Raw genomic sequence first — 24,738 nt, forward strand, 5'->3', positions numbered from 1 at the left:
CAGAGAACTCTGATGCCACGTCATGTCTGCTGAGAGGGAAATCTTATGACTCAAATACCACAGATGTATTTTCCAGGCAGGCTAAGGTTTATTTTTGAAAGTTTGTTATTCTGGTTTTGTTTTTATAAATGCTCGGAATAGGAATGAAACGCATAGTGTAAAAATTGGATAATAAGTGGTTGGATTATTGTGATGATTTCATTAAATAATTTACAACCATAAAAACAAACACTGCTCTAAAAACAACTTACTTATTGAATAAAAAGAGTGGGTTTTTTTGTTTGTTTTATTTGTTTAATAAATGAAACAAATCCCAGGGATTTGTTTAATCAACTGGTTTAAAGTAACAATCATTCTGGCTGTCCTTGTGGTTTGGAAATGTTGTCATTTAGTTTCCCATTATTTTCACAGGATGAGTAATTCTTAACACCTTTCTTTGCACAGTAATGACAAACAATATGACAATTACCCACCCATGGATCGGAGACGAAATTACGCACAACCAAACGTTTGGATAAATGATCCCTTTAAAAAAAAAAAAAAAAAAACACATGATCTTGAGTGTGTGATTTTAAATGTAATTCAACTTTTCCTGTCGGGTCAGTTAAATTAGCAAAATATTTATATTCAGTAAATGTTGGATTTTCTTTTTTTGTTTGTTTTCTTCAAATCCTGGAGTTTTCATGAAACGTTTAGTGCTTGGTTTTCAGCTTCTGACAGATTTCTGCCCTGTTCCTCCTTACAGAACTGGTCTGACTGAGTCAGCTTTCCTGGCCACCTTGTCCAAATAAACATTTTCAGCTCTGCCCACAGATTGTCTATGGAACTGAGATCAGGGCTTTGTAATGGTAACTCTGTTGTCTTTTATCCACTTTGTAACCAAACTAGCAGCATGAGTTGGATTGTTGCTGATCCACATTGCCCTTTTTTCTCCCATTGTGATAATGCTCATATTGGACAAACCCTTTGAATCAGAAATAAATTTGGCACGTTCTGCAGATTTTTTATGTAACCCCTTCAGATTATCTTTTGCAATTTTAAAAATACCTAAAAATGCAAATAAGCATGTAATTCAGTTCATTGTCTAAATAATAAAATACAAATGTCTTTGCCTAAAATGCAATAACATAGCGTTCCTTTAGCTTACTCTTGGTGCAAAGGACTCTTCTGAAGCTAAAAAAAATACTTCTAATATCAACATGTGAATAGCTTTAATTTGATTAAATTATTTGAGCTGGTTTCCTCAATGCAGTGTAGGGGTGCTGTGTTGATTAGTTTTAGGATTGACTGATTAATAATTGAACAGGAAAGGTTGCGTAACAGAAGATTAGAAGTGTTCAATTGCAGAAATTTTGTGCTAAATGTTTTTTTTAAAGGGGGTAGAACAATTTTACAGACAAAGTAACAATGTTCTACGGCGGTCTGTGTTTTCATCTTAAATGAAAAATTCTTTGTACAGTTTTGGTTTAATTACTGCTCTGTGTTCTTTCAGCAAATGGCATTTTTTAGAATCTGTACACTCTAAAAAAGCAGTGAACAATTATTTTCTTAAATTATTTGATGTTTATTTCAGCAATCGGTTCATCACGATTAACTCAAATTAATCATTTCAGCCTTAATATAGTCTTTGCAATATTCAAAATTAGTATTTTAGTGAGCCGTTTTCCTCCTTGTGCAGCCCAATGTTGAAGAAATGACTTTTGCACCTTCAGGCATTTGGAAATAGTATCCAAGGATGACGCCAGTGAAAATAAAAAGCTTATGTCCCTTTTTGTTTTTTACCTTGTATGTAAATAACTCCTTTCAAAGTATTAATTCAACCCATTTATCGTGCCAAGTTCTTCCTCTCAGTGTTAAGTTTCAAACAAGTCAAGAACTGTGTTGTCTCAAAGTGCTTCTGCTTCTCAAATGTTGCTCTATAGTTGGTGTGGGTTTGTAATCGGTCCTCCTGTCATCTGTAGGTGCTGTGTGGTGAGACAGAGGCGGTGGACTTGCGGCATGCTGAGGCCACTCCCCCTAGCTCAGGATGAGTGTCAGAGATGGCGCTGCCACCATGGCAACAAACGCAGGTGGAGGTGGAGGAGGGGGAGTGGGCTGTAACGATCCAGACGACCGCATGTACCTGCTCCAGATCTACCCACGGCTCGCTTCCCAGGCGTCCACCTGCTGCAACCTCAGGTGGGTTCCCCGAGATTTGGTGGAGGTGTAACATTTGCATTTGCTATACAAGAGTGACAATCCAATGAAACATAATAAAATTTAATTGGAAAACGGTTTTTGTGGCGTGTTTTTGTTGGCCTTCAGAGTGCAGAAGAATGCAACGACAGCCTCTGTAATCTCGGACGCTGCTGCGACGCTGGGGCTGGACCCCGGCGGTCTGTATGTGTTGGCAGAGGTGAAGGAAAGCGGCGGGGAGGAGTGGATCCTGGAGGCTGGAGACTTGCCCGTACAGAGGGTTCTGCTTTGGCCCCGAAAAGCTCAGGAGCAACACCCTCAGAGCGCTGGCTTTTACTTCTTGCTGCAGGTGAGACTAGCAACTCTGTCTTCAAGCTGTCAAATTTAGTCTAGCAAGAGAAGTGCTGCCACTGTTTGTTGCATGGTGCTTCCTTCTGCTTTCTTTCACTTTGTGGTGATAAGTCGTCGAACTTAAGCAATAGATTACGCATTGATAATAGGAAATATGACAAACCAGAGTGCTACTTGGCCCCAGGCGTAGGTGTATTTTTAAGAGTTGCTTTTGTATCGAGTGAGAAAAAACAGAAATCTGGCAATAAAATGTGTTTTTCTGCATTGTATCCAGGAGAGGAACTGCGATGGCTCCATCCATTACGTTCACCTCCCACCTTCGTCCAAGGAACAGGAAGTACAGCAGCTAGCTGCGAGGGGCTTCCTCCCCCCTCCCCAGGATGACTTTGCAGACCTCTGCAACCTCCCCGTCCTCAGTGAGGACAGCATATTGAACAATCTGCGCTCACGCTTCTACAAGAAAAAGATCTACACCTATGCAGGCAGCATCCTCATCGCCATCAACCCGTTCAAGTTCCTGCCCATCTACAACCCCAAATATGTCAAGATGTACGAGAACCACCAGCTGGGCAAACTGGAACCTCATATTTTCGCCATTGCCGACGTGGCCTACTACGCTATGCTCAGGAAGAGGGTGAACCAGTGCATCGTCATCTCCGGGGAGAGCGGCTCTGGCAAGACCCAAAGCACCAACTTCCTGATCCACTGTCTGACCGCGCTCAGCCAGAAGGGCTACGCCAGCGGGGTGGAGAGGACCATCTTGGGAGCCGGACCCGTCCTGGAGGTAGGAAGGAAAAACGCGTTGCAGCAGAACAAGTCAAAGTATAGAGACATGATCGAGATGGAGGAAAGAATCCATGCAGTCGACTGGATTAATGTAACTCTTTTTACTCATAGGCCTGTCAGGATAACTAATTTTGTTGGACAAAAATTAGTGTCCAACAAAAATTGTTGGACACTAATTTTTGTCCAACAAAATTAGTGGGGCAATTATTAGCAATAATAATTGCCCCAGTTATTATTTTTGTTGTTTTGAGGCTATTTTCGATTAAGGTATTGTTCTTTAATTTAGTAAAGAACAATTAACACAGGAAGTGGAAGATATTTTAAATGTCCAAAATAAAACACAAGAACCAAAACAATAAATGAAATGGAAATAAACACCACACACAACAGACACCATAAATAAATTGGATTATGTTTCTATAAACAAAATTGCCCTTCAAAACATATTAATCATTGGAATGGAAATCATCAAGACCATTTTAATTTATCATGCAATTAATTGACTAATTGCTTACTGCAGCAGGCTTGATGAATCATAATCAGGTTCTTCATTTATAAATACAGATGAATAATTGTGAAATATTGGGGAAATAAAAAAAAAAGTTTATTTTTCCCTTCAACTTAAATAGTAAAATGTTTCTTATCTTTGAAGTTTAGTTGCATAGCACATTTCATCAACAAGGCAGTTCAAAGTGGTTTAGATCATAAAAACACCTTTATGTCACCAACTGTGAAACAAGATAAACATCACATTTTGTCAGTCTAAATCATCAATACACATATTGATCAAAGGCCACTTTCAATCTACAAACCAGTCAAATCTGGCCACATTTACTACCCCCAATGAGGAACAGCATCCCCACAGCATCATGCTGCCACCACTGTGTCTTGAGTCAGGATGTGCCGTGTTGTCTTTCCAAAACACATGTGCAATTTTGTTTAGGCCTTATCTGACCAGACCTCCTCCTCCACATTTTCACTCAGTGTGGCAGGAATCTGTAAACAGGATTTCTTTTTGCTTTCTTCTGACTCATTTTATACTGGCCAGATTTGTGCAGCCTACCAGTCTGTAGACTGATTATACCACCTGATCTGTTGATCTCTGTAGCTCCTCCAGAGTCGCCATGGGCCTCTTGGTACCTTCCATGTTTAGGTAGACTAGAGAGAAGAGCAATGATGTACTGGATTATGACATAAGATCCCATAAGTACAATAACATTTGTAGTTCTTGTGCAACAAATTATGAAAATGATCAAGAGGTCCAAATACCTCTGCAGTGCATTGTATGTGTTTGCTGTAAGTCATGTTACTTCTTGTCAGGATGAAAACGTTTTGCCGTTTTGATGAAATTATGTCCAGTAATTGGAGATCCTCCCTCAAAATTGATCGTCATGCTGTGTGAAACTAACTATATTTGGAGATGATTGATGAAAGTTATAAATAATGAAAGTGTAAAAGCTTAGACAAAGAGGCTGTAGTCTAAACTGAAAGAAGAAATGAAAAGAAAGAAGGAAGTGGCTTCATTAACCCCTTCATGTCTCCTTGAGCTGCTGGAAACGCTTGAAGCTCTTTATGTTTGTCTCACTTTGAGGCAACACTAAAATCTTTATCATATTTTCCATGCCAGCTCTAAACTTAGCTTAGAGGCAGTGACGTTTAATTGTTTTCGTCAGGTGACTGCTTCTCTTCCTGCATCTCTTCCAGCAGAGTTTACGAGCTTATGCTGACTCGCTCAGTCTAATCGCTGACAGACACGAGTGAACACAAACGGAAACTTTAAACTTTCAAAGACGTTTATCTGTTATGCAAGAAAAGCATAGAAAAGGCTAAAGGTTCTTTGAACAAAATGCTTAAAATCAACCCGGTTGTAGTTGTAGCACACAGTCGACTGTGATGGATTGTTTGTTTGAAACAGAAAAGTTAAGACTTTATGACCTCTGAGGGATTTTTCCTGACTCTATTTTTCCCAGAATGTAACCAAGCCACCTTGTTTTGGCCTCTTACCTCCTATCCATATTCCTGAATTTAAATATCTGACAATACCAGAGCCCTTTTATTTAAATATTTTAAATGGTGTTCATATTTTTATGCCTTGCAGAGTCGGTGGTTATTGTGTGTTGTTTCACAAGTTTCAGGTTCGCCCTCTACTTTTTGTGTTTAGGTTTTTATGACGCGTGTGATTACAGAACAAGCAACAGAATGAAAACCTTTAAACATTCAAGTCTTGGTCGCATGCAGAGCTTCTCTGTGATCTGTGCCACAGACTGACATCATGATGACTGCAGCATAGAAGATGAATCAGACCCTCCCTCTAAATTTGGATCACTTCTCATATTGTGGTCATTGGTTCTGCAAAGCAGATTGCAGAATTTTTTTTTCCCATCTACCAACAAATAAATGCTGGCAGAGAGAGTTCAGTTGCATGATTTAGTATTGATCGTGTGTGAGTATATGAAGAAGGTGCTATGTGATTTCCTTTAGCCTTCCAGTGAGTGGCCTCCTCTTCCTCCTCCTCCTCCTCATTATTGTCTTGGAAATGGTGAAAATCCAGGTTTTCTTCTCCCTTCTTCATCATGACTACATCCCTGTGGATATTTGCATTAAACTCATGTCAAGTCTTGCAGTTTTCAATTTGCTGTCCTGAAGGTTGTCTACGCATCCTTAAAAAGTTGTAAATTCATGATGTGAAATGAAGGCCTTAAAATGTCTTAAATTCATTAGAAAATTTAGAATGCGTTAATCACAGGTCTTAAATTTTGCTGCAGCAGTACAATTTAATCTCCAATATTCTATGTCCTGTAGTTTATTTTTCTCGTGGGACTTTTCTGTCAGGCAAAAGTTTGAGTTGCACAGCGACATCCTCATTATGTTCTGTGAGTTGAGGCAATTGAGGCTACCGCTAACTAGCTGCTAATAAACTCTTGCTAACTAGCTAGCTTGTTTTGCATCTAGCTTTTTATGTAAATGTAAATTTATCATGAGTTTGGCTGGGCAACGTTTGTCTCTGCCACTGGCTCACTTCTGTTGCCCATCTGTAAGATACTGTGAGTAAAAAAAGCTTGGCTATAAAATTATATATCGTATGCTATTTTCCTTTGTACAACTCTGTCGTAGAGATCCTAAATTTCCCCCAAAAAGTCTTACATTTTTGTTGGTGAAACCTGCAGAAACCGTGTCCTGAACATCTCTAAATTAAGAACGTGCTGAGCAGGCGGACGTCTCACTCGGTAGGAAGCAGACGGTTTGGCAAAGATAAATCCATGAGTATGTCTAACCTCCCACAGACAGTCCAGAGATCCTGGATGCTATGTGTGGAGGATGATTTAGATTTACTGGATCTGTTGAATATCTGATCTACATCCATATTTGAGCCTTTTGTGACTTTCAGACAGGAAGCAGCCAGTTTTGACCGCGCTGGTGTATAGATGATGATGCCGAGGAGGAGAAAGCAGAAGCCAGACAAGGAGAAGCATCTGAGCAATGGCTGCTTCTCTGATTACTTCACACTGAGTAGAGAGCGGTGTGACGGCCTGGTGGGGGGATTTTGAGGCTAGTCACGATGAAACCTCACTAATAAAGATATTAGTGCTCAAACAGGCAGACATTTTGGACTTTTTGTGTTGAAATCATTTAAAGTAATCTGTTAAACTGTTAATAAACAGAGAAAGTGTAGCCATGGCAGGGGAAGTACAACAAGGACGGCCATGACAATAATTACGCCAATAGAAAGTGAATTTATTTTAACTTGTGTCCATGACGACAGTACTCTATGGGGGGGATCAGTCCAAAATCTGGAGTCTTTGGGTGAATTTTACATGAATATTGTAAATTCTGACATGAATACCGATTAGCTCAGGCTGTCTGGACCTTTAGTATCTGGTTATACATTTTCTTAGATGTACACATGCAGTGGCTTTTAAATACTCTGTGTTAACTTGAGTTCATTTAGGAGTCTTTTTTGGGTCTAAGAAAGATAAGCAGTTGTTTGAACAATTAAGGACATGCTGTACGCTGTCTCTTGTATTAAAATAGGTCGACCATGTGAAAGACCTTCATGCTACCGTCTTTCATGAACAAATTTAGATGATGGCTCTTAGCTTTTACTTTGTCCATGCAAACATTTGTGCTTCAGTGTTTCCCAAAAAGCTGAACCATTTTGGGAAAGTAAAAAATAAATTCAGGGTTTTGTTTTTTTTTACTAATCTGTTGGAGCTGAAGATATATTAAATCACTGCTGTGGCAAAAACTTGCTTGGTAGATATTTTTTATGTGGTATTCATTCAAAGCACTGCATGCTAATAATAGACTTCTTTAGTTTAATAGGTTTTCTCTCTCAATTATACCCACAGTGAATCGACTAAGAAGCGAAAGTGGTAGCAACATTATGATGATGGAAAATACTAGTATTGTAGTATATGGTATTAAAATCTTGCTGCTCTTACCACCAACAATAATCAGATGCTCTTCCTGCTCCTGCCTTAGACAACAGTAATTTTTGTAACTTTATTCTCTCATTATTTTTGACCCTGTTGCATTCTCAAAACTGACGGTTTAATTCCCTCGCATGCAGCTATCAGTAATCTCTAGGTTTATCTGCTGCAATGTTTTATTCTTTTAGGCTGCTTTACGTTTGCTAACAGGATGAAAATATTTTGTATTTGCAGTACCATGTGAGATATTTTTGTAGTTTAATTTTTTTTTTTTTCAACAAATATAGACCCAAAATGATACAAAAATTGCATTTGGCCTAAAAGCTGAAATCCCTTTACTTGGATTTAGTTTGATTGGCTCTGTAGCTTTGAGGGAATTAATACCTCAGTGCTGATCTGGAAGCAAATCTGCTCCACATACTTCTCAGTTTTATTTCACAATAATGTGACCAAAAATAGATCCTAAGTCAGAAAAGCCTGATGTGGAATGCAGCTCGCTCGACGTACAAGATATTGTGGAAAAGCAAAAACCAATGTTTTGTAAATGTGAGTTTATAGAAACTCGATATACTTGGGAAACTGCACAAAAGTTTACCACAAGCATCCAAGCAGTAAACTCCCACCAAGAATCTGGAGCAATCTGGAACAGATAGAAGCCGTTGCTTTGTTGCCATCCATCACCTGTCAGGTTTTTGTCATCTCTTGCACACGCTGCAGCTTTCAGATGCATGTAAATGAGCGCAGCTTCAGTCCCCTGATGTGCTTCAGTCTCTTGTTCCGGATGTCAGATTCAGGGATGAGAGGGGGAGGCAGTGGAGTGGTGGTGGTGTTTTTTTTGTTTTTTTTCCCCCTCCATCAGCAGAGTCGTGTCCCTTTGGCAGACTGGTTGCCACTCTGCTGCTCTATTTTTCTGTGTGTGTGTGTGCGTGTGTGTGTGTGTGTGTGTGTGTCAGCCTGGGCCAAAGCTGCGGTTTCAGGGCCAGACATAGAGATGGGCTCAAATTTAGCTGGCCAGGGTACGAGAGGAAGTTGAAACTGAACTGCATCTGGAAACAGTCATGCAGTTATAATGGGTATTGTGCAGCTTTGCATTTCCTGTGGCCCTAATCATGCTATCACACATTTCTTTTATCTCAGAAGGGTTAGCACTTTTATGGAGACTCTTTCAATATTTTCATCTTTTACCAAGCAAGGGGGACCTTTTGATTTCAAAAGTGGGTCACATGGACTAAGAAATTTGGGCATTTCTGCAGACAAAACGTAATATGAATGTATTAGAAGAGCAGAACCTGGACACATTAACACGATTCATTAGATGATTGGTGGCAAATCTAGGGAACATTCCTGCACGGTCTTATCAGTAACAGGAAGCTATTTATGTGCCAGCTTTTTAATAAATAAATTAAAACAATAGTCTTAGCTAAATGTTTACTGTCATTTAAATAATGACAGCCCAGCAAAAAAACTGAAATGAATGATTACAAAAGAAGTCAACGTTTGCTGTTGCAAAAGGTTTTCATTTGGTGCCTTTTTGTGCCGGGAGTCGATCAGATTACTTTAATCAAAACATTGCGAGTCCGCCTGCCGGTCTGTTAGTGTTTCTCCAGCTATAGTGGAGGCCTTAAAGCCTGGGCAGCATTTTGACTAGATGAGATCACCAGTTGTAGAGCTGGATTCTGACTCCGCACTGAAGTTCTGGCAAGTTGCATGTCCTGAACCTCGGACGTGTTGGAAAAGTGGCCATCCAACTTTCTTTTTACCGCTCTATAAATCATTTGGGTTTGTCTTTAATTGAACATAGAGAATAGATTGTTTTTAACACCTTCTGTGGGCAGAAACGATGAAACGACTTCTGCCTGCTAACAGCCGAAAAGATCTCCGAGGTTTTCCCATAAACTGGTTCAGCTGGTTGAGCCGCTGTTACGTAATTACCTCTCGTATTATTTTACCCGTCTTTGAAGCTTTCTTATTCTCATTGTCAGCTAGAGCTGCCTCTGTTTGAACATGCTGGCACATATGTGGGATGATGTCAGAAATGTGTCAGAGCAGAGGGGGATTTTTTTTTTTTTTTTTTTTCAAAGTCATATCTGACAGCTGCGATTAGAAAAAGGCGAGGAGTGAGGGGAAATCTCAAACATCCTAAAAAGATCTGTGTCACCTAAGCTGCTTGTTCTGTGAGGAGATATCCATCATCTATAATGCTTATCCTTGCAGGGTCATTGGGGAGTTGGTGCTTATCTCTAGGGGTCATCACAGCAGTCTCTCACTGGACAAACAACCATGCATGCACAAACTAGTAGATGGTGACGATTTAGAGAGAATGTGCTTTTTATTTGTTTATTTAAACCATTTTATGTTGTGTTTAACACAATAAACTGAACCATAACAGTTTTTAGGGGAGGAAAAACAAATCTAAATCTATAAGGGCAGGTCAGACTTTACTGAATATCGACCATTAAAGGCAGATTGATGCATCTCTAATTTAATTTTTACAATTTACCATACATGGCTTATATCTGTCTGAGATATTTTTTTTCTCACAAAAACAATTTCTGTTGTTTTTTTTTTTTGTAGTTCTGATTTTCTGGTGTGAATTGTAACTCTTTTGCATTCTTGTTTCATTGGTTGTAGCTTTTGTGAAGCACTTTGTGTTGCTTTCGACTGTAGCCGTTTCTATTAATAGGAACAGATTGATAAGTAGTCCTTCGAATGGATTTACAGTAACATTTGAAATGAGATTAAACTCTTATTGAGAATGAAACTAAATCATTTTAGCAATTCAGGTTTTTAAAGAGGAAGAAGCAGGCAAAGTAAAGCCAACATTACAGGTAATTAGTAAAACAGCTGAAGTGTGAATCATATTTCTGCTTTCTCTCAGGGGACCGCTCTGCGAGGGCCCCTACATTAGCCCTGTAACTTAAGTTTGTTGTCCCAGTAAAGCAAACATTCCTGTTCAAAGTCCCCGGCCGGCCTGCTCCATGCCGCTCCGTCTCACGGCTTCAGACAGGAAGTTCCTATCATCCGGAACCCTTCGACAGGAAGCGGCTACGACACAGGAAGCAAAGGCAGTGGTTCCCTCTGCTGTTAGCTCAGAGCCTTGAAGGGTGTGGACACACCAGAGCACCGCATTGTTGTTCAGGAAGTGCGGAGGAGAAGCCGGCCATTCTGCCTGCTGATCTATTGTTTATCTCTCCTGCATGAGTGGTTATTGAGAGGGGGTGGCATTGTGTACGAGTCTGGGAAAGGCTGGCATTACTGCGTTTAAGTCGCCTTGCCGTGCCCGTGATTCTTCGTCTAAACGCCCAAACAGACACTTATACGCAAACACCTTCCTGTAATCACACCATATAGGAACTCACTGAAGGCTAGAATATGCTTTTCTTTACAGGCTCTGTGCAGCGTACATGCTGCATCGGTCTGCAGGCCGTTTCAACAGCTATTCGTGGTGCTGTGACCACACCACAAGCTGGAGTTTGATGTGGGACTCATCAGGGCATGGGTGGAGCAGCTTTATATGGTTCCAATCTGGCAAAACTCTGGACCGCAAGTTGGCATTCGACGCTCTGGCCCAGCTATTAAAGCTCTGCACCTTTAACGTGTCTGTGCATTAACTTGTCACTTTAAACCTTTATACTCCTGAGTGAATGATCACCTATAGGGCTGTTCAGGTGAAATAGAGATGTACTGGGAAAATGGCCGGAGATCAGTTTCAGGCTTTTAAAGTTACTCTAATCCGGCAGTAGAGTGAGTTCTAGATTTACTCAGGCATTTACATTTTTACATTTTTATCTGGTTAAAAGTGAAAGGAAAATAATCATTTTCAATTAATGCATGAAAACAAGGAGTCCTATGTTTTTAAGTCTGTAAATGCATCATCTAAAAGCTATAAATGCTATCCTGACTTAAATAAAATCAAATAAACATTCATGCTTTGATGCATAATAGTAGGTAGAGATTCAGTAAAAAAAAACAAATGTTAATATAATTTTAATTTTAATTTTTGGAATACGATACAAGCACAGAACAGTAATTTCCTGTTAAACGTTCAGATCTGAGCTAAATTACAAGCATGAGATTGTTCATCTATTAAGAACTGAACTGGAATAATATATTTTTCAAAATTATATAAGTTAAGATAAAAAACTAATTAAACTTTTTGACTTGTGCTCATTTACACAATTAAAAATATAGCGAAAGCAGCACGTTCGAGGCTGAAAGTCCAGCGTTGTTTAAGATGTTGCCAAGCGTGCATCAAAAATTACTTACATTTTTTTTGCGGGCTAAATGAGGAAGAGAAGCTGTCTGTTCCTGTTTCCCCCATGTTTGGATTATGATCTCTCTGTGACGGATGCACAGACGCCTCATAACTTGATTTGCTCCGTTTGCTGCAGCTTTTCCGGAGGACATATTTTAGCTCGTTTTCCCATCTGTGCATGTTTCACTCATTTTAAATATGCAGCCAAAAATACTGCACCCTTCTTGCAAATGTTTGTGGGTTTCTGTTGTTAATGTTTAAATAACTTCTCTCTGTAGTTGAAAAATGATGACTGTTGAGAAAAAAAAAGGTTTATTTTCTTAAATCCTTTCTTGATCATTTGTTTTTCACTTACTGCTAAGAATATGTTGAATTTCTAATGTCAGCCATTGCATCTTGAAGCAATTACATTCTTCTTTCTTCAGCCACCATTACCACTATTTTATTTTCATCATGCTGGCATTCAACACAGCCCATGGGAGCCGTTGGGTGTTAGTAAAACAATTTCCCTACCTAAAAACTCAATGTCCCTTGAAGAGAAACAAATGTGGGATCATAGGAAAAAAGTCAGTTTTCAGACAGCTCCTAAAGTGAAAAGATTAGATTGTGAAGAATAGGTGTTTAAGTCTAAAATGAGCAGCATCATAATGTGTTATAATATTGGTTTTAGATACTACTTTTTAAAAAATATAATTGTGAAAAACCCCAAACTGCAACAGATCTACAGCTATTTTGCAGCTAAAGGGTTTTTTCTTTTTGCCACAAACTTCAAAAGAGAAGTTTGTTTGTTGATCTTTTTCCAACATACAAAAACACTCATTTGGCAGCACTTAATCAGCTACCATACAATGTCAATACTAAAGCCACTGACTTTGCCTCTGCATAGCTGGTTTTGCTAGTTCAGCTGAGAGAAACTTCGAGGGTTCAGACGTAAGCGGAGTCATAAACTGATGACCTGATGAGAAGCCGTGCGGAGGAGGAACTGTGTAGCGACGCGGTCGAGTTCAGTCTCTGCCAGCAACATGTGATCTCACCAAAGACTCATTCAGTCCGACAGCAAACACTGATTATTTTGTCACAGGGTATTGTGAGAGGTTAGCCCCGGTTACCAGAGTTTACATACTTGATCTCCCGACTTCCCCGTACGTCTGGTTTAACCCGAAATTCACGGAACTTTTTCAAAATTGTGTCTCAAATCGCAACATTTTTGTTGTTTGGAGATCCTACAGTTAAAACGTCCCCGATGAAATGTTTGAATTGACTTTTGTTGTGCCCGTGCTGTAGTGAGGCGTCTGTGTCAGAGCCCGCTTGGCGTCTCCCTGTGGAAACATTTCGCTGAAGCCCTTTGGCTCGTTTTGAGGTTTGCTCCTCAAAGTTTCAGAGCTATCCAAAAGAGGTCTAGCAGCAGCACATTTTTTACTGATAATTGTTTTCTTGCATTTTGGTTGGAATTATCCATAAATTGGTTTCATATGACATCAATCCAAATCCTTGAAAGTTGTCCTCCCTCCATGACCTTTTAAATCTGTCACAGATCTTATGACTGAATTAGTTTTTGCTTCATATTTTGGCGCATTCAAAGCTCGCTCTGTTTGTGTTGCTTGTTGAGGCAAACAACTTGATCTGTGCTGTTTGAGAGGCACGCCTCCTGCTGTGTTTGTTGAGAACAGTGTGTGTGTGTGTGTATGTGTGTGTGTGTATGTGTGCAAGTTTATGTGCTAAATAGGGATGTGAGACTTCATACTGGTGGGTCTGGCGGTACGAGTGGAAACGTACCAGGAACAGTGCTACCAGAAAAGCCAGCTCACAGCACAGATAAATCAGTTGAAGCGGTGGCGTGCAGGGAGATTTGAGTCAACCGTGGCCGACAGCGCGCACACACTGCACAGTGCTGTGGCCCCGCGTGTCCCCTTCCCTCCTTCTCTCGTTCTCTCTTTCTTTATTTCCCTCCTTTTTCTTCTTAACCTCCTTGTGTGCAAACCCCCGTTTCGTAAGGCCGTGTCTATTTTCCACAGTCACAGCTTGGCAAGCTCTCGGTCTCCTTCCTCATACCTACTGAGGGCTCCAGCCAATTGAGTTTAAAGATCGGATCACGCTCATGGGCATGTTTGAATACGAACGAGGCTGCGAGATGTTTGTAATTCCCTCCGTGGTGCAGCAGTGCGGGCCGTGCAGAGATTTCCCAGGGTTTTTGTGCTCCTGGTGTGCGGGGGGAGAGGGAGGGGATCCGGGGAGAAAACTGGGCACAGTGAGCAGCATTGAGCGCTGAGCTCAATTGTGCCACAGGATCAATACTCTGAGCACAGGAATTGAAGTTTGAATAAGGGTTAGGGGTTAGTCTCCTGCAAAATTACTCAGAGTACTTGAACTGTTTCACCTTTTTTTTTTTTTTTAACTACATTGCAACCACAAACTAATGTATTTTATGTGCCAGACCAGAACTCGGCAACCTTTACAATCCAAAGAGCAATTTTTGCCCCTCAGTCCCAGATGAATGAAATTAGTTTGAAGCCACAAAAACATTAAGAAGAAATCCAATAAAGGAAATTTGTTTTCATTTTTCTATGGAAGAATTGTCATTTTAAATTAAAACAAAACTTCAAACTAAAGCTACTAAAAAAAAAAAATATTCCTTTTATGTTGGGGCTGCACAATAGTAGGAAAACAATAATTGTGTTGAATATGGCAAAGACATTATTGTTTGTAATTATCCTGCATCTTCTCATGACTCTCCTCTTCACCACCATCATCTGAGCTTTAGCATCTCAGGCTGACATCAGGTGTCATCATGAAAGCCAGTAAAAGTTCACGCCACTGAGCAAAGTTTTAATTAATGACCCTATAAACACTTTGACCTAGCATTGTATCCAAGCAATCCTTTGCGAGTCAGTTGTTGCATATTTTCAAAATGTAATTCGATGTTTTTGTTCTCTTTTTTTTATATTTAAAATGGCTGCACAGTTTCTTAATGAGTCATAATTTAAAGTCGTCATGAACAGGAGTTGGAGAACCCCGTTAACTAATTATGAAGCTGAGTGACAAAATGTTTTCAAAATCTTCAGGCATTTGTGTGTATTTAGGCCTTTTTAACTCTTCATATCACCGCATAAAATCTGGCGCAACCTTCAGAAGGCATCTCGTTCGCAAATGGAGTTCAGCAGTGTGTAACTTTCGAGTTTTTCAGTTTAAGACATCTTGATGCTTTTGCAGGGCTTGAGTTTGCAAATTAGTCTTAAAAAGCTCTGGTTTGACTCGAGGGAATCGGTGTCACGCTTCAGCCCACCTCTTTCATCACGCATGAACAAGAAACCATTACCTGACGTGTCCCTCAAGTGTGAAAGTGTTACAGAATAGAGTGACATCTCGCTTGAATGATTTCTCTGCACCCAAAGAAAAAAAAAGAAAAAAAGTTTTGCACTAATTTAAAACGGGGAGGTATAAAAAAAAAAAGGAAGTGCAGTCAAGAAATCAGCATTTGTCCCCAATACTCTGATCAGCACCTGAGCGTTTATATCAAATTCACCCTGCATGTTGCTTTGGAAAACACAATGTGGCTCCTATTTAGCATTCACTGAGTCAACTTCCCCTGCGGTGGCTTTTAGTTTTGTGTGTGTGTGTGTGTAACCATGTGAACATGCGCATCATGAAGAAAAAAGTACTGCTGCTCTGTCACCATACCGATGCGGCGTTCTGGGCCCCTCGGTGAAGCCTGGTAGCTTCTAGCTGGACTGGAAATCACTCCACCCCCTTAGATGGAAACAGTCTTTTCTGTTGCTTACAGTCTGCACATGCTGCGCCAGCCCCCACTCATTTATCATCGCTGACCTTCTGCGCTCTCCTACCTGCAGAGATGCACACAGATAAGGCCGAGTGAAAGGGGAAAACAGAAAGAGATGGATGAGTAACGTGCGAGAGGAGGGCAGATTAATCGACTCGCTCTGCTCTGCAGCTTCAGCCAGAACAGAAGCGCGTTGGGCCGTCGGGTAGCGGGCCTCTTTGTTGTCAGGGAGGTGTTGTTGTTGATGAAGTAAGTTTGCTGGCAGAGTTGCGTGCTTAAGTGGAAGTACACTCCACTTTAGATTCGGTTGCAGAACTTCCATATATGGTCTGAAAGTCAATACGGTTCAGAGATGAAGATCACTGATGAGCTGCAAGAGGCTTGAAACCTGCCGTGGGGACGAATGGAAAAGACGCAAAGTGGATCATTAACAGCAGCTCTCTCAGCTCAGTGAAAATGTCAGGTATTTGTGCTGTAAAAATATCAAACCCTGATGGATTTTTTTTCCCCATATAATAAAGTGTCCTGCACAGTCAAAAGAAAACTCATCAGATTTGTTGAAAGAATAAAAATGAATGAATTTTAGCTCTCATTCTTGTTTGGTAGGAGTCTGTTAGTGTCCTTCTGCTCTGCCTCGCCAAGGTGTTTAATCTTTCAGATTGCGACGATATCTACTGTCCACAGCTCCCTTCGACTGAGGCCACAGATTTTCTGCTTCTGAATAGGCCGTTTTAAAATTTAAAATTTACCTGCACAAGGTTTGTTTTGTTGTTGTTGTTGTTGTTGATTGTGATGTATGTTGGTAACCCCTTTCATCGTTATAGTCAACTGCTAAAGGTTTTGAGTCAAACCTGACTAGTGTTTACACCTCCACATACTTTGATCCAACTTGAATAAAGCCTCTCTTCCATCTGAGAGAAGTGACCACTGATCATGGTGCTGCCACCACCGTGTTTCAGTGTATTTATCTGTCGTCTTTCATCGTCTGATAAATACACATTTTCCCATTGGATTTAGGGAGACATTAACCAGACATAAATTTTCTCTTTGAAATTAAAATTCTTTTGTCTTATAACCTCACTTCTTAGTCCAGAGACATGGAGAATAAAGGAGATGGATGTTATTTGTTTTTAAAGCTCTTAATATATTGCTTTGCCTTATTTATCAGAGTTACTAAGCTTGCTAAGCTTCTCTGACTGTTCCACGTCAGACTGCTCACTTTTTTACTGTATTCAGGGAGGCTTTTAATATTTAAAAATATGACGACATTCTGCTTTCATCTACCTGTTTCTCACGTGCTTTTTTTTATGTTTTCTTTTGTATATTGATTTTCTGAAGTGCTTTGACCAGCAATGTAGCGGACGTGTAAAGGACTACATAAATAAATGATTGCAAACAATTCCTGTGGCTCAATAAATGCTGCTCTTTGTTGCCTCTCTGAGAGCTTTATGAGAAACATCCATTTTTCGTAACGTCTCTGTTGCTCTATGCTTTATGTTCCTTCTTCAACCTCTCTGCAAACTTCGGCTTTATCTAAGGGTGCAAATGTCAGTAAATGGAGATGTGATAATGTTGGTTTGATAGTTTTACTCAAATATTTTTTGACTTTCTGTCTTCTCTTCCCCAGGCCTTTGGTAACGCTAAGACAGCCCACAACAACAACTCCAGCCGCTTCGGTAAATTCATCCAGGTTAATTATCTGGAGAGCGGAGTAGTCCGAGGGTAAGTAAAATAGCTCCTCTGTGTTTTGCTTCCTGTTGCTCCCTCCCCCCACCCCCACCCCACATCTGGATCTTAAGCCAAACGTCTTTTTTTTTTCTTTTTTTTTTTTTTTTTTTTTTTTTTTTAAATGGGCGGTCATGTGGTGCTCAGTGTGCATGTGGGATGAAACTTGGAGCCATTAGTGTGCTCTTCCTTTTTCTCTGCAGTCACATTCTGGTTAGAAGCTGCTTCAAAGTCTAGTCAGCGGGTGACTTCCTTATTCCCTCGTCAGGGCCGGGGAGAGCAGCCGCTAGAAACCAGCAGAGAGCTCAGAGTGGGATTTTCAGACTCGCATCAGCGCTGACAGCTGCTCAGAGCTAAAACAAGTGGGCATCCCCAGCCTCGGTTATCCCCCTGTGGCACCTGGTGCTCTTTCAGATTGTTTGCCCAAAGAAATGTCTGCAGAATCTATTTTAATAGGCTGAGGCTTTTCTTAGCTTCAGACTGAATCTTCTGAGACGATGGTTAACAGCTGCTGTCTGAGCTTGTGTGGCTCTGTTACTTTTCACAATAAAGAGACAGAACGCTATATTAGAAAGAGCCACAGGGCGTCACAGCAGCTCTGCTCACTAAACTTTACGCAGCCTTGCCTGCCTGTGCGTCCAGCTCCGCTGTGGCAGCCACTCCACTAGTTAACAGAGAAGCTTTATAAAGGGAGGCTGCCGCTCTAGTTTCCTCTACCTACTTATAAGAAATCAGAGGATTTCACGGTGTCGTGCATTTTACACTCGACTGTTGCGGTTCAAAAAGGAGCTTCTTGCCACGGAGTGTTTCGTGGCGACTATGTGTCAGTTTGAGCTCGTCTTCGGGACGTCTTGTACCAGCTTTGACTTTGCAAAAACCTTTGTTCTTCTTGAACTTTGTGACACTATGCAAGACCAAACCTCATTGTGTTTTGGGGGAGGATTTTATGTGATAAAGATCAGTCTGTGTTTGATTTTAGGTCACATTAAACAGGGAAACCAAATAACGTATCTGCTAGCTGTGCCTTGAGCAAGTTTCTGTGGTTATTTGTGTCATGGAAGCAGCTGCAAAGAGGAGAGCATATAGTGCTGGTAGAGAAAAACAGAGCAGTAACCATTGATACAGATGTTTTCTGTCCCCTCTCACGCCGACAACCCCAACATCTGTTGCAGCCAGTTGAAAAAGTCGCCTAATTAGTAGCAAGAATCCACTTTTTCTGTGAAAAGCACAAAGGTTTGTTAGAGAACCAAACAGGATGGTAGATGCCTAGACAAGTCAGCGATAAAGTAGTCATTCTAACTCTGGAGGAGCTGCATAGATCTACGCCTCAGGTGGGAGAGTCTTCCAGGCCTACATTCAGAACGATAAAAAATAAAAAAAAGACTACCAAACATGTAATTTCCACCTTGAATTACGGTGGTAGAAGCATCATGCTGTGGGACCTGAGTATAATGGCGCACAACAATATTTATTTCTGAAACATTTCGAAGACCTTTCCTACTACTTCACAATCGTGCACTGCTTTGTGTTAAAATCCAAAGTTTGTGTTGAAACGTGAAGACAAATGTCGAAACATTTAAGCAGAAAGAAGCCAGAGACCCAAATCCACCAAATCAACTCCAGGTGTTTGTGGTTAAAATGTTTCAGCTGCTTGCAATTTAAAAACAAGGTCATAGTCGTTTTCCGATTGTGCAACATAGGATGGCATTGTCGCACTAAGATACAAAACATTTCCAGCGGCATGAAGGTGAACACGAAAACGACCGACAGGTTCAGGTTTTTCCTCATTCTGCATGTAGCCGATGTGTTTTTGGTTCCTCGTAATTTATTTGACATATACGATCTTGTATTTTTCATCAGCATTTTTAATGCACCTGAACACTCTGACAGTGTCAGAAAGTACCAAGGAGTAATTCAAACGTTGTTATATTTATTTTTTTGTTGTTTTTTTGTTGTTTTTTTTAGTTGTTGCAGGTTTTAATGAGTCCGACTTGTCAGGTTTTGCTCTAATCGGCTTCAGAGGTATTTGTGAGTGCAGCCTAATCTGAATTCCTGTCGAGGAATGCTTTCTCAAAAAATGTCTAACATTTTATCTTTCTTCTAGATCTTGAACGTAGAACTTTTTTTTCCCCCAACAGCTTGAGAATGACATTATTATTCCGTGTGTGGCTTTGAAGCCAGGAAACGTCCAACACAGCACATCCCAACACAGCAGTAATTGAAAACTAGCAGTTAACAATGTTCAGTGTGAAAACTTTGTCGTGTCGTCTGCATTTTTGGTGGATGGACACCACCGAGTTTCTCACAGCGGAGCTCTATTCTTGGTGCGTCATGAGGACTGGCGTCAGTGTTGTTTTTTTCTTGGATATAGAGAAAACAAGTTAGACATATAAAATCTGATTTAGAAGACTTTATGGCCTCGGGTTGGTCTGTTTGGTAAATACCACTGCTTTTAAATCTACAGGCCTCCTGACGGCATCTGTATGGCATTTTAATGTTTTGCTGGATGCTAGTTTATAGTTTGTAACGAGTTCCGACGTGTGCGTGTGACTGTGTCTTTCTTTGCTCACTGATTGTTCCAACCGTCTGTCCTCGTGTCCACTCGTGCTCCTCCCCTCACTTATTCTTACAAGCTGACTTTGACTCACGCCGAGCTGAAATATCCAAATTGTTTAGTTACCTTTCCTCGTGTTTTCTATTCCCTCTTTCAGGGCTGTGGTTGAGAAGTACCTCCTGGAAAAGTCTCGCCTGGTCTCCAGAGAAAAGAACGAGAGGTATGGATCGACCCGAGGGCGGTTCTCACCCTCCACCCTCAGAGCGCTTCATCAGGCCGTCTGGTGGATAAACATGAGAAGTTTTTCCGCTCGGCAGACCCTGTTGGTTAAAAATGAAGTTCACGTGGAGTCGTCAGATATTCATCTGCAGAAACACTTACACTCCCACACGCTCTTATCCTCGCTGAATGTGATTTCAGCACACTTAACGGCACACCTGGGAAAGATGTGTAAAAACCCTCGAAATGAATCCTTCTTTTATTGCAGTAGCACAACTAAACCGGAGTCCTGAATGCTCTCTGTAAGCTTTAGCACCTCTGCGTTTAGGTAAAACCTCCTCCTGCCTGTAGGACGGGACCATTTCCTTTAATGATTGAGAGAGATCTTTGGTCATTCCCCTTTTTGCACAATTTCCCAAAGCTGGGGTCAGGACCTCACTAACAGGAAGTGTAGACTTTTTACATCATCTTGAGAAATCAAACAAAATGATAAAGAGAAAGCAAATTTATGCAACACATGAATCCGTCTGACTTTATTTATATTGTATGTTTAACACAAACTGCCACCCAAACACAACAGAGACCAATGTAACACTTTTAAACACAATTAAACTATTTTTTTCTATTGAACTATTGGAACAAAGCTAGAGAGAAGAAAATACTAGTAAATAGTAATGTGGAAACACAGAAGAATAAAACAGAAGGCACACATTTGTCACGTTAGAAAAAAAAGAGAACTTTGAATCTAAAAAGAATAAAGTGCTCCAATTTACAGCTATGAATCAATTACTCAACATTATGAACAGGATGACATTTGTTTGGAGAGGAAAGACTTCTTAAATCAGACACAAGCTATTTAATGACGGGCAGTGCTGGTAGTGCTGTCATAAATTTATACGTTGATTTACTAATTATTCTGAGTCGGAAACTGTAAAGGCTGGAAGTAAGCACTGCTCTGGTTTTATCTATTTATGGTTGTGGATCCAAACACTGAATAACCAGTTTTCAGTCCATCGGTATATGAAACCAGATTTAGATTTAAACAAGTTTATGATGCTGAAGCAAACCCACAGAATGACAGATCCTTCACCGTGCTTCACAGTGACTATGAGCTGACTCATCTTCTCTTGAACGCCAAACCCACCTGAAGCATAAGTCGCTGTAATATCTCCGTCTTGACTCATCTTTTATTTGACACCTTGTCAACGTGTCAGTGGAGGTTCCAGGCCAAATTTACCAGGAAAGGGGGACAAATTAAATAGTGGTTTAACGGATGAAAGCTGTGATCCTGTCCCAACACGATAGAAGCTAAAAGTGCAACATAAAAACATTTTTTAAAAAAACATCTCAGTTACATTTATTTTACAGAAATTGAAAGTTTAGCCATGGCTATTATATTAACAAAAACAAATACTTCCAAATTTGGTTTTTTTTTTCTACCCTCTGGTTAACTGTGGTAAAATTAAAAGTTATGTTTTTCATAACTCCATTTTCAATGGAGGATAACACTACTGCAATTTAAAAAAAAAATGAATGCAAGTGTTCTTGCTAGGTAGGCTGTATATCCACAGTAGATTATTAAATTTCACTCTTTGAAGGCAGCATGAACAGATAATAATAACATTATTTCATATTTCTAAAACAAATTATGTGGTTTTGTCAAATTTGTAGCTACTTAAATGTTGTGTTTCCTGTCTCTGTACAAAGACAAAAACATTGGGTGTTGACAGGATGGCATGTTGCTCTGCATACCATCTGATCCGCTGTTACTCACACCAGACTCTGTTGCTATTTGTGTGACTAATAAGCAGCTTCATTCTTCATTCATTGGTTGTTATTGGGAAACAGACGGATTGTTATTGGCTTCAGACACCTCAGACTTCTCAAGACCACTCCTGTGCTGTCTTGGAACAATATCTATAGGTTTCATATACCGATTGTTACGCCTCAAGAAGGTGCTTTGTGTCTGATTTGCCACGTCACAACTTTGTTTTGGTATTTTCATTTTGGACTTAATTGACTTTACGCGTAAAAAGGGCTACTTCACCATTTTCTTTTTTTTACTCCAGACAGTTTTAAACTTAAACCTTTTGTTTTTAAACTGTGTGGTAGAAGTAGGACTAAAAATAATATTTTTTGTTCCACAATGGCAAAGATATGCATTTACTTTAGGCTACTCCAGTTCTTAATAACAAGTCCAAAATGTATTGATTTTGAAAAATGGCTGAATTGTTTTTGTCCAGATGGGGGGAAAAAGGCATGAAATGCCTCTAAATCATTTTGGAAACCAATTCTGGTATTGTTTATTAAGCCTACAGATAATAAGACACAATTGCTATTAAATTCAAATAACTTTATTCGTCCCTTCAAGGGAACGAGTAGCAAAAATGGACTAAAACGTAATAGCTCACACAGTAGACTTCATAAAATTCACACATAATAAGAAATGTATATAAATAAAAGTGCAGTGTGATTTGTGACTGTGGACAGTGCGAAGTAATTGTGTTGCCTCAAATGGACAGAATGTTATAAAAACTACAGAAAAATAAATCTGGAAATTTGTTTCAGGTATTTTGAAAAAAAAAAAAAAAAAAAAGTACCCTGAAATGAAGAAAGCAAATTGACAGAGTTTGACTGAATTACATCTGTACCGAAAGCAAGACCACGCAAGCATTTGTCATTTCCTGTGACTTTCAGTCCGTCCCTAACTACAAAGTTTTGAATTTACACTGTAAGCCCAAGTTTCTCAGCTGTGTTTTGGGAATGCCTCATAGAAAACAGCAGCAGCTTCTTTTGAGTGGGCAGAGCATTACTCATTCATACGTTTCCTGTCTAGATTTCTTCCAGCTAGTTTTGGAAAATCTATCCGCCGCCCTCTGACAGGTCGCTCTACGTAACCCTCCGCCTACTCACAGTCTGCTCACAGTTCAGCTAATCTCCTGTCCTGTAGTTGCTGTCGACTGAATATCCTGCCTGTCTAGTCGGGGAGAGGGAGTCGGCTCTATGTTGTTGTTTTTTCGCGATAAGCATGGAAACTCATTAATCCGGCAGGCTTGTACAACAAAGCTCATGTCACCTGTTTACCTTTCAGCTGATTGCACAAGTGGAAAACTGATATGAACATCTCCGAGATGCAGATATCGCCTTCCATACGTTGTTCGTTTTTTACGACGCGTTTTTAATCTCTACGTGTGACCGCAAACATCAGACTTCCGACCGATCAGATAATGGCGACATAATTGAAAATCTCAAGAATTTATTAGTTCGCAATAATGTTTGGCAGCCAGATTTGTGTGTGGCTGTAACAACTTTCTAAATATAGCGCCCCGTAAAACAGCTGCCATGTTTTGTTTTTCCCCAGGAACTACCACGTGTTTTACTACCTGCTGCTTGGCGCTTCAGAGGAGGAAAGAACGGAGTTTAAACTGCTGCCGCCTGAAGAGTACTTCTACCTCAAGCAGGTACAGAGCACTCTAAACTTCATTTAGTCTCCCTTCTGTTCCTTCCCACTTCTGTTCAATAAACTCCACCTTCAATGTTTTAATTAGCCACAAGCTGGAAAAATGAGTATTTTAGTCTCTGAAATGGACTTTGAAAGGATCTGCCGCTCATGAAAGCTGCCAGGCGTCTGAATAAGCTGTTGTGTACACTCTGAGCTCGCTCCACACATGTGCTTTGCATGTTAATGAGGCCGCCTTTGTTGCGTCTTTCTTTTCACAGCCCTCTGTTCTCTGAGCCCTTTCCCCTCCAGGTTGGCCATTTTATGTCGTGTGATTTCACTTTTGTTTGTTCCTCCCTAACCAACTGGTTTCCATCCGATTCTTCTTTGCAGGAGAATTTTAAGATCGAAGATGAGGAAGATTTGCGTCATGACTTTGAGAGGCTGCAGCAGGCGATGCAGATGGTTGGCTTCCTTCCAGCCACAAAGAAACAGTGAGTTAAGCAGTGATCAGTTTGGGGCTCCTAAAGCCCAGAAAAGCAGGGGATTGGGTTTGAGCAATTTTTAGCTCTGGAGAAGAGTGGAAAAGGAAATAAAACTTGGAAAAATATTTTCATTTCCAGACTTTATTCAGTCTTTTTATTTTAAAGCTCCATCAGTCTGTCCATCCTCTATACATCCATCCATCCATCCATCCATCCAGTTTTTTTATCCATCTATCTATCAATCCATTTGTTTGATCATCAGACCATCCTTGTGTCCGTCCGACCGTCTCATTCATCCATACATACATCAATACATCCATATCTAAATCCTAACCACTGAATAAAAATCATTCACAAATCCAGAGTTAACTATTGTATTTATGTTCTTAAATTGCCTAGAAGGACTGAAAGCTTTGAGAATTTGAGTCTTTTATGTGGGAAAATGCTTAAACATGTCCTGGAAATGTAATTTTTATCGTATGAACGCGCTCTGTTTAAATGTGTTTAAAGACATGCTATAAATGTGTTGTGCAGCAACACA

The 24,738-nt window shown here is 40.2% G+C and overlaps 1 protein-coding gene and 1 long non-coding RNA gene across 2 annotated transcripts in view; one reads left to right on the forward strand and one right to left on the reverse strand.

Annotated features, from left to right (window-relative positions):
* The window catches only part of myo9b (myosin IXB), a 69,137-nt gene that overhangs the window by 23,226 nt on the left and 21,173 nt on the right, over window positions 1-24,738 (forward strand). The window contains exons 2-8 of the mRNA XM_015037682.1: window positions 1,962-2,178; window positions 2,305-2,524; window positions 2,801-3,310; window positions 17,403-17,497; window positions 20,212-20,274; window positions 23,635-23,734; window positions 24,106-24,206. Coding sequence (XP_014893168.1) covers window positions 2,027-2,178; window positions 2,305-2,524; window positions 2,801-3,310; window positions 17,403-17,497; window positions 20,212-20,274; window positions 23,635-23,734; window positions 24,106-24,206 — 1,241 coding nt within the window. The 5' untranslated portion in view covers window positions 1,962-2,026. The remainder of the gene's footprint in view (window positions 1-1,961; window positions 2,179-2,304; window positions 2,525-2,800; window positions 3,311-17,402; window positions 17,498-20,211; window positions 20,275-23,634; window positions 23,735-24,105; window positions 24,207-24,738) is intronic.
* Window positions 10,301-20,266, reverse strand: LOC106950672 (uncharacterized). Its single transcript, XR_001425661.1, has 2 exons — window positions 20,181-20,266; window positions 10,301-16,163 (listed from the first exon to the last, which is right to left on the reverse strand). It is a non-coding gene; the product is annotated as an uncharacterized LOC106950672 (long non-coding RNA).

This window comes from Poecilia latipinna, unplaced genomic scaffold (assembly GCF_001443285.1).
Source record: "Poecilia latipinna isolate Pla-1442-1.1 unplaced genomic scaffold, P_latipinna-1.0 Scaffold415, whole genome shotgun sequence".
Lineage (NCBI taxonomy): Eukaryota > Metazoa > Chordata > Actinopteri > Cyprinodontiformes > Poeciliidae > Poecilia > Poecilia latipinna.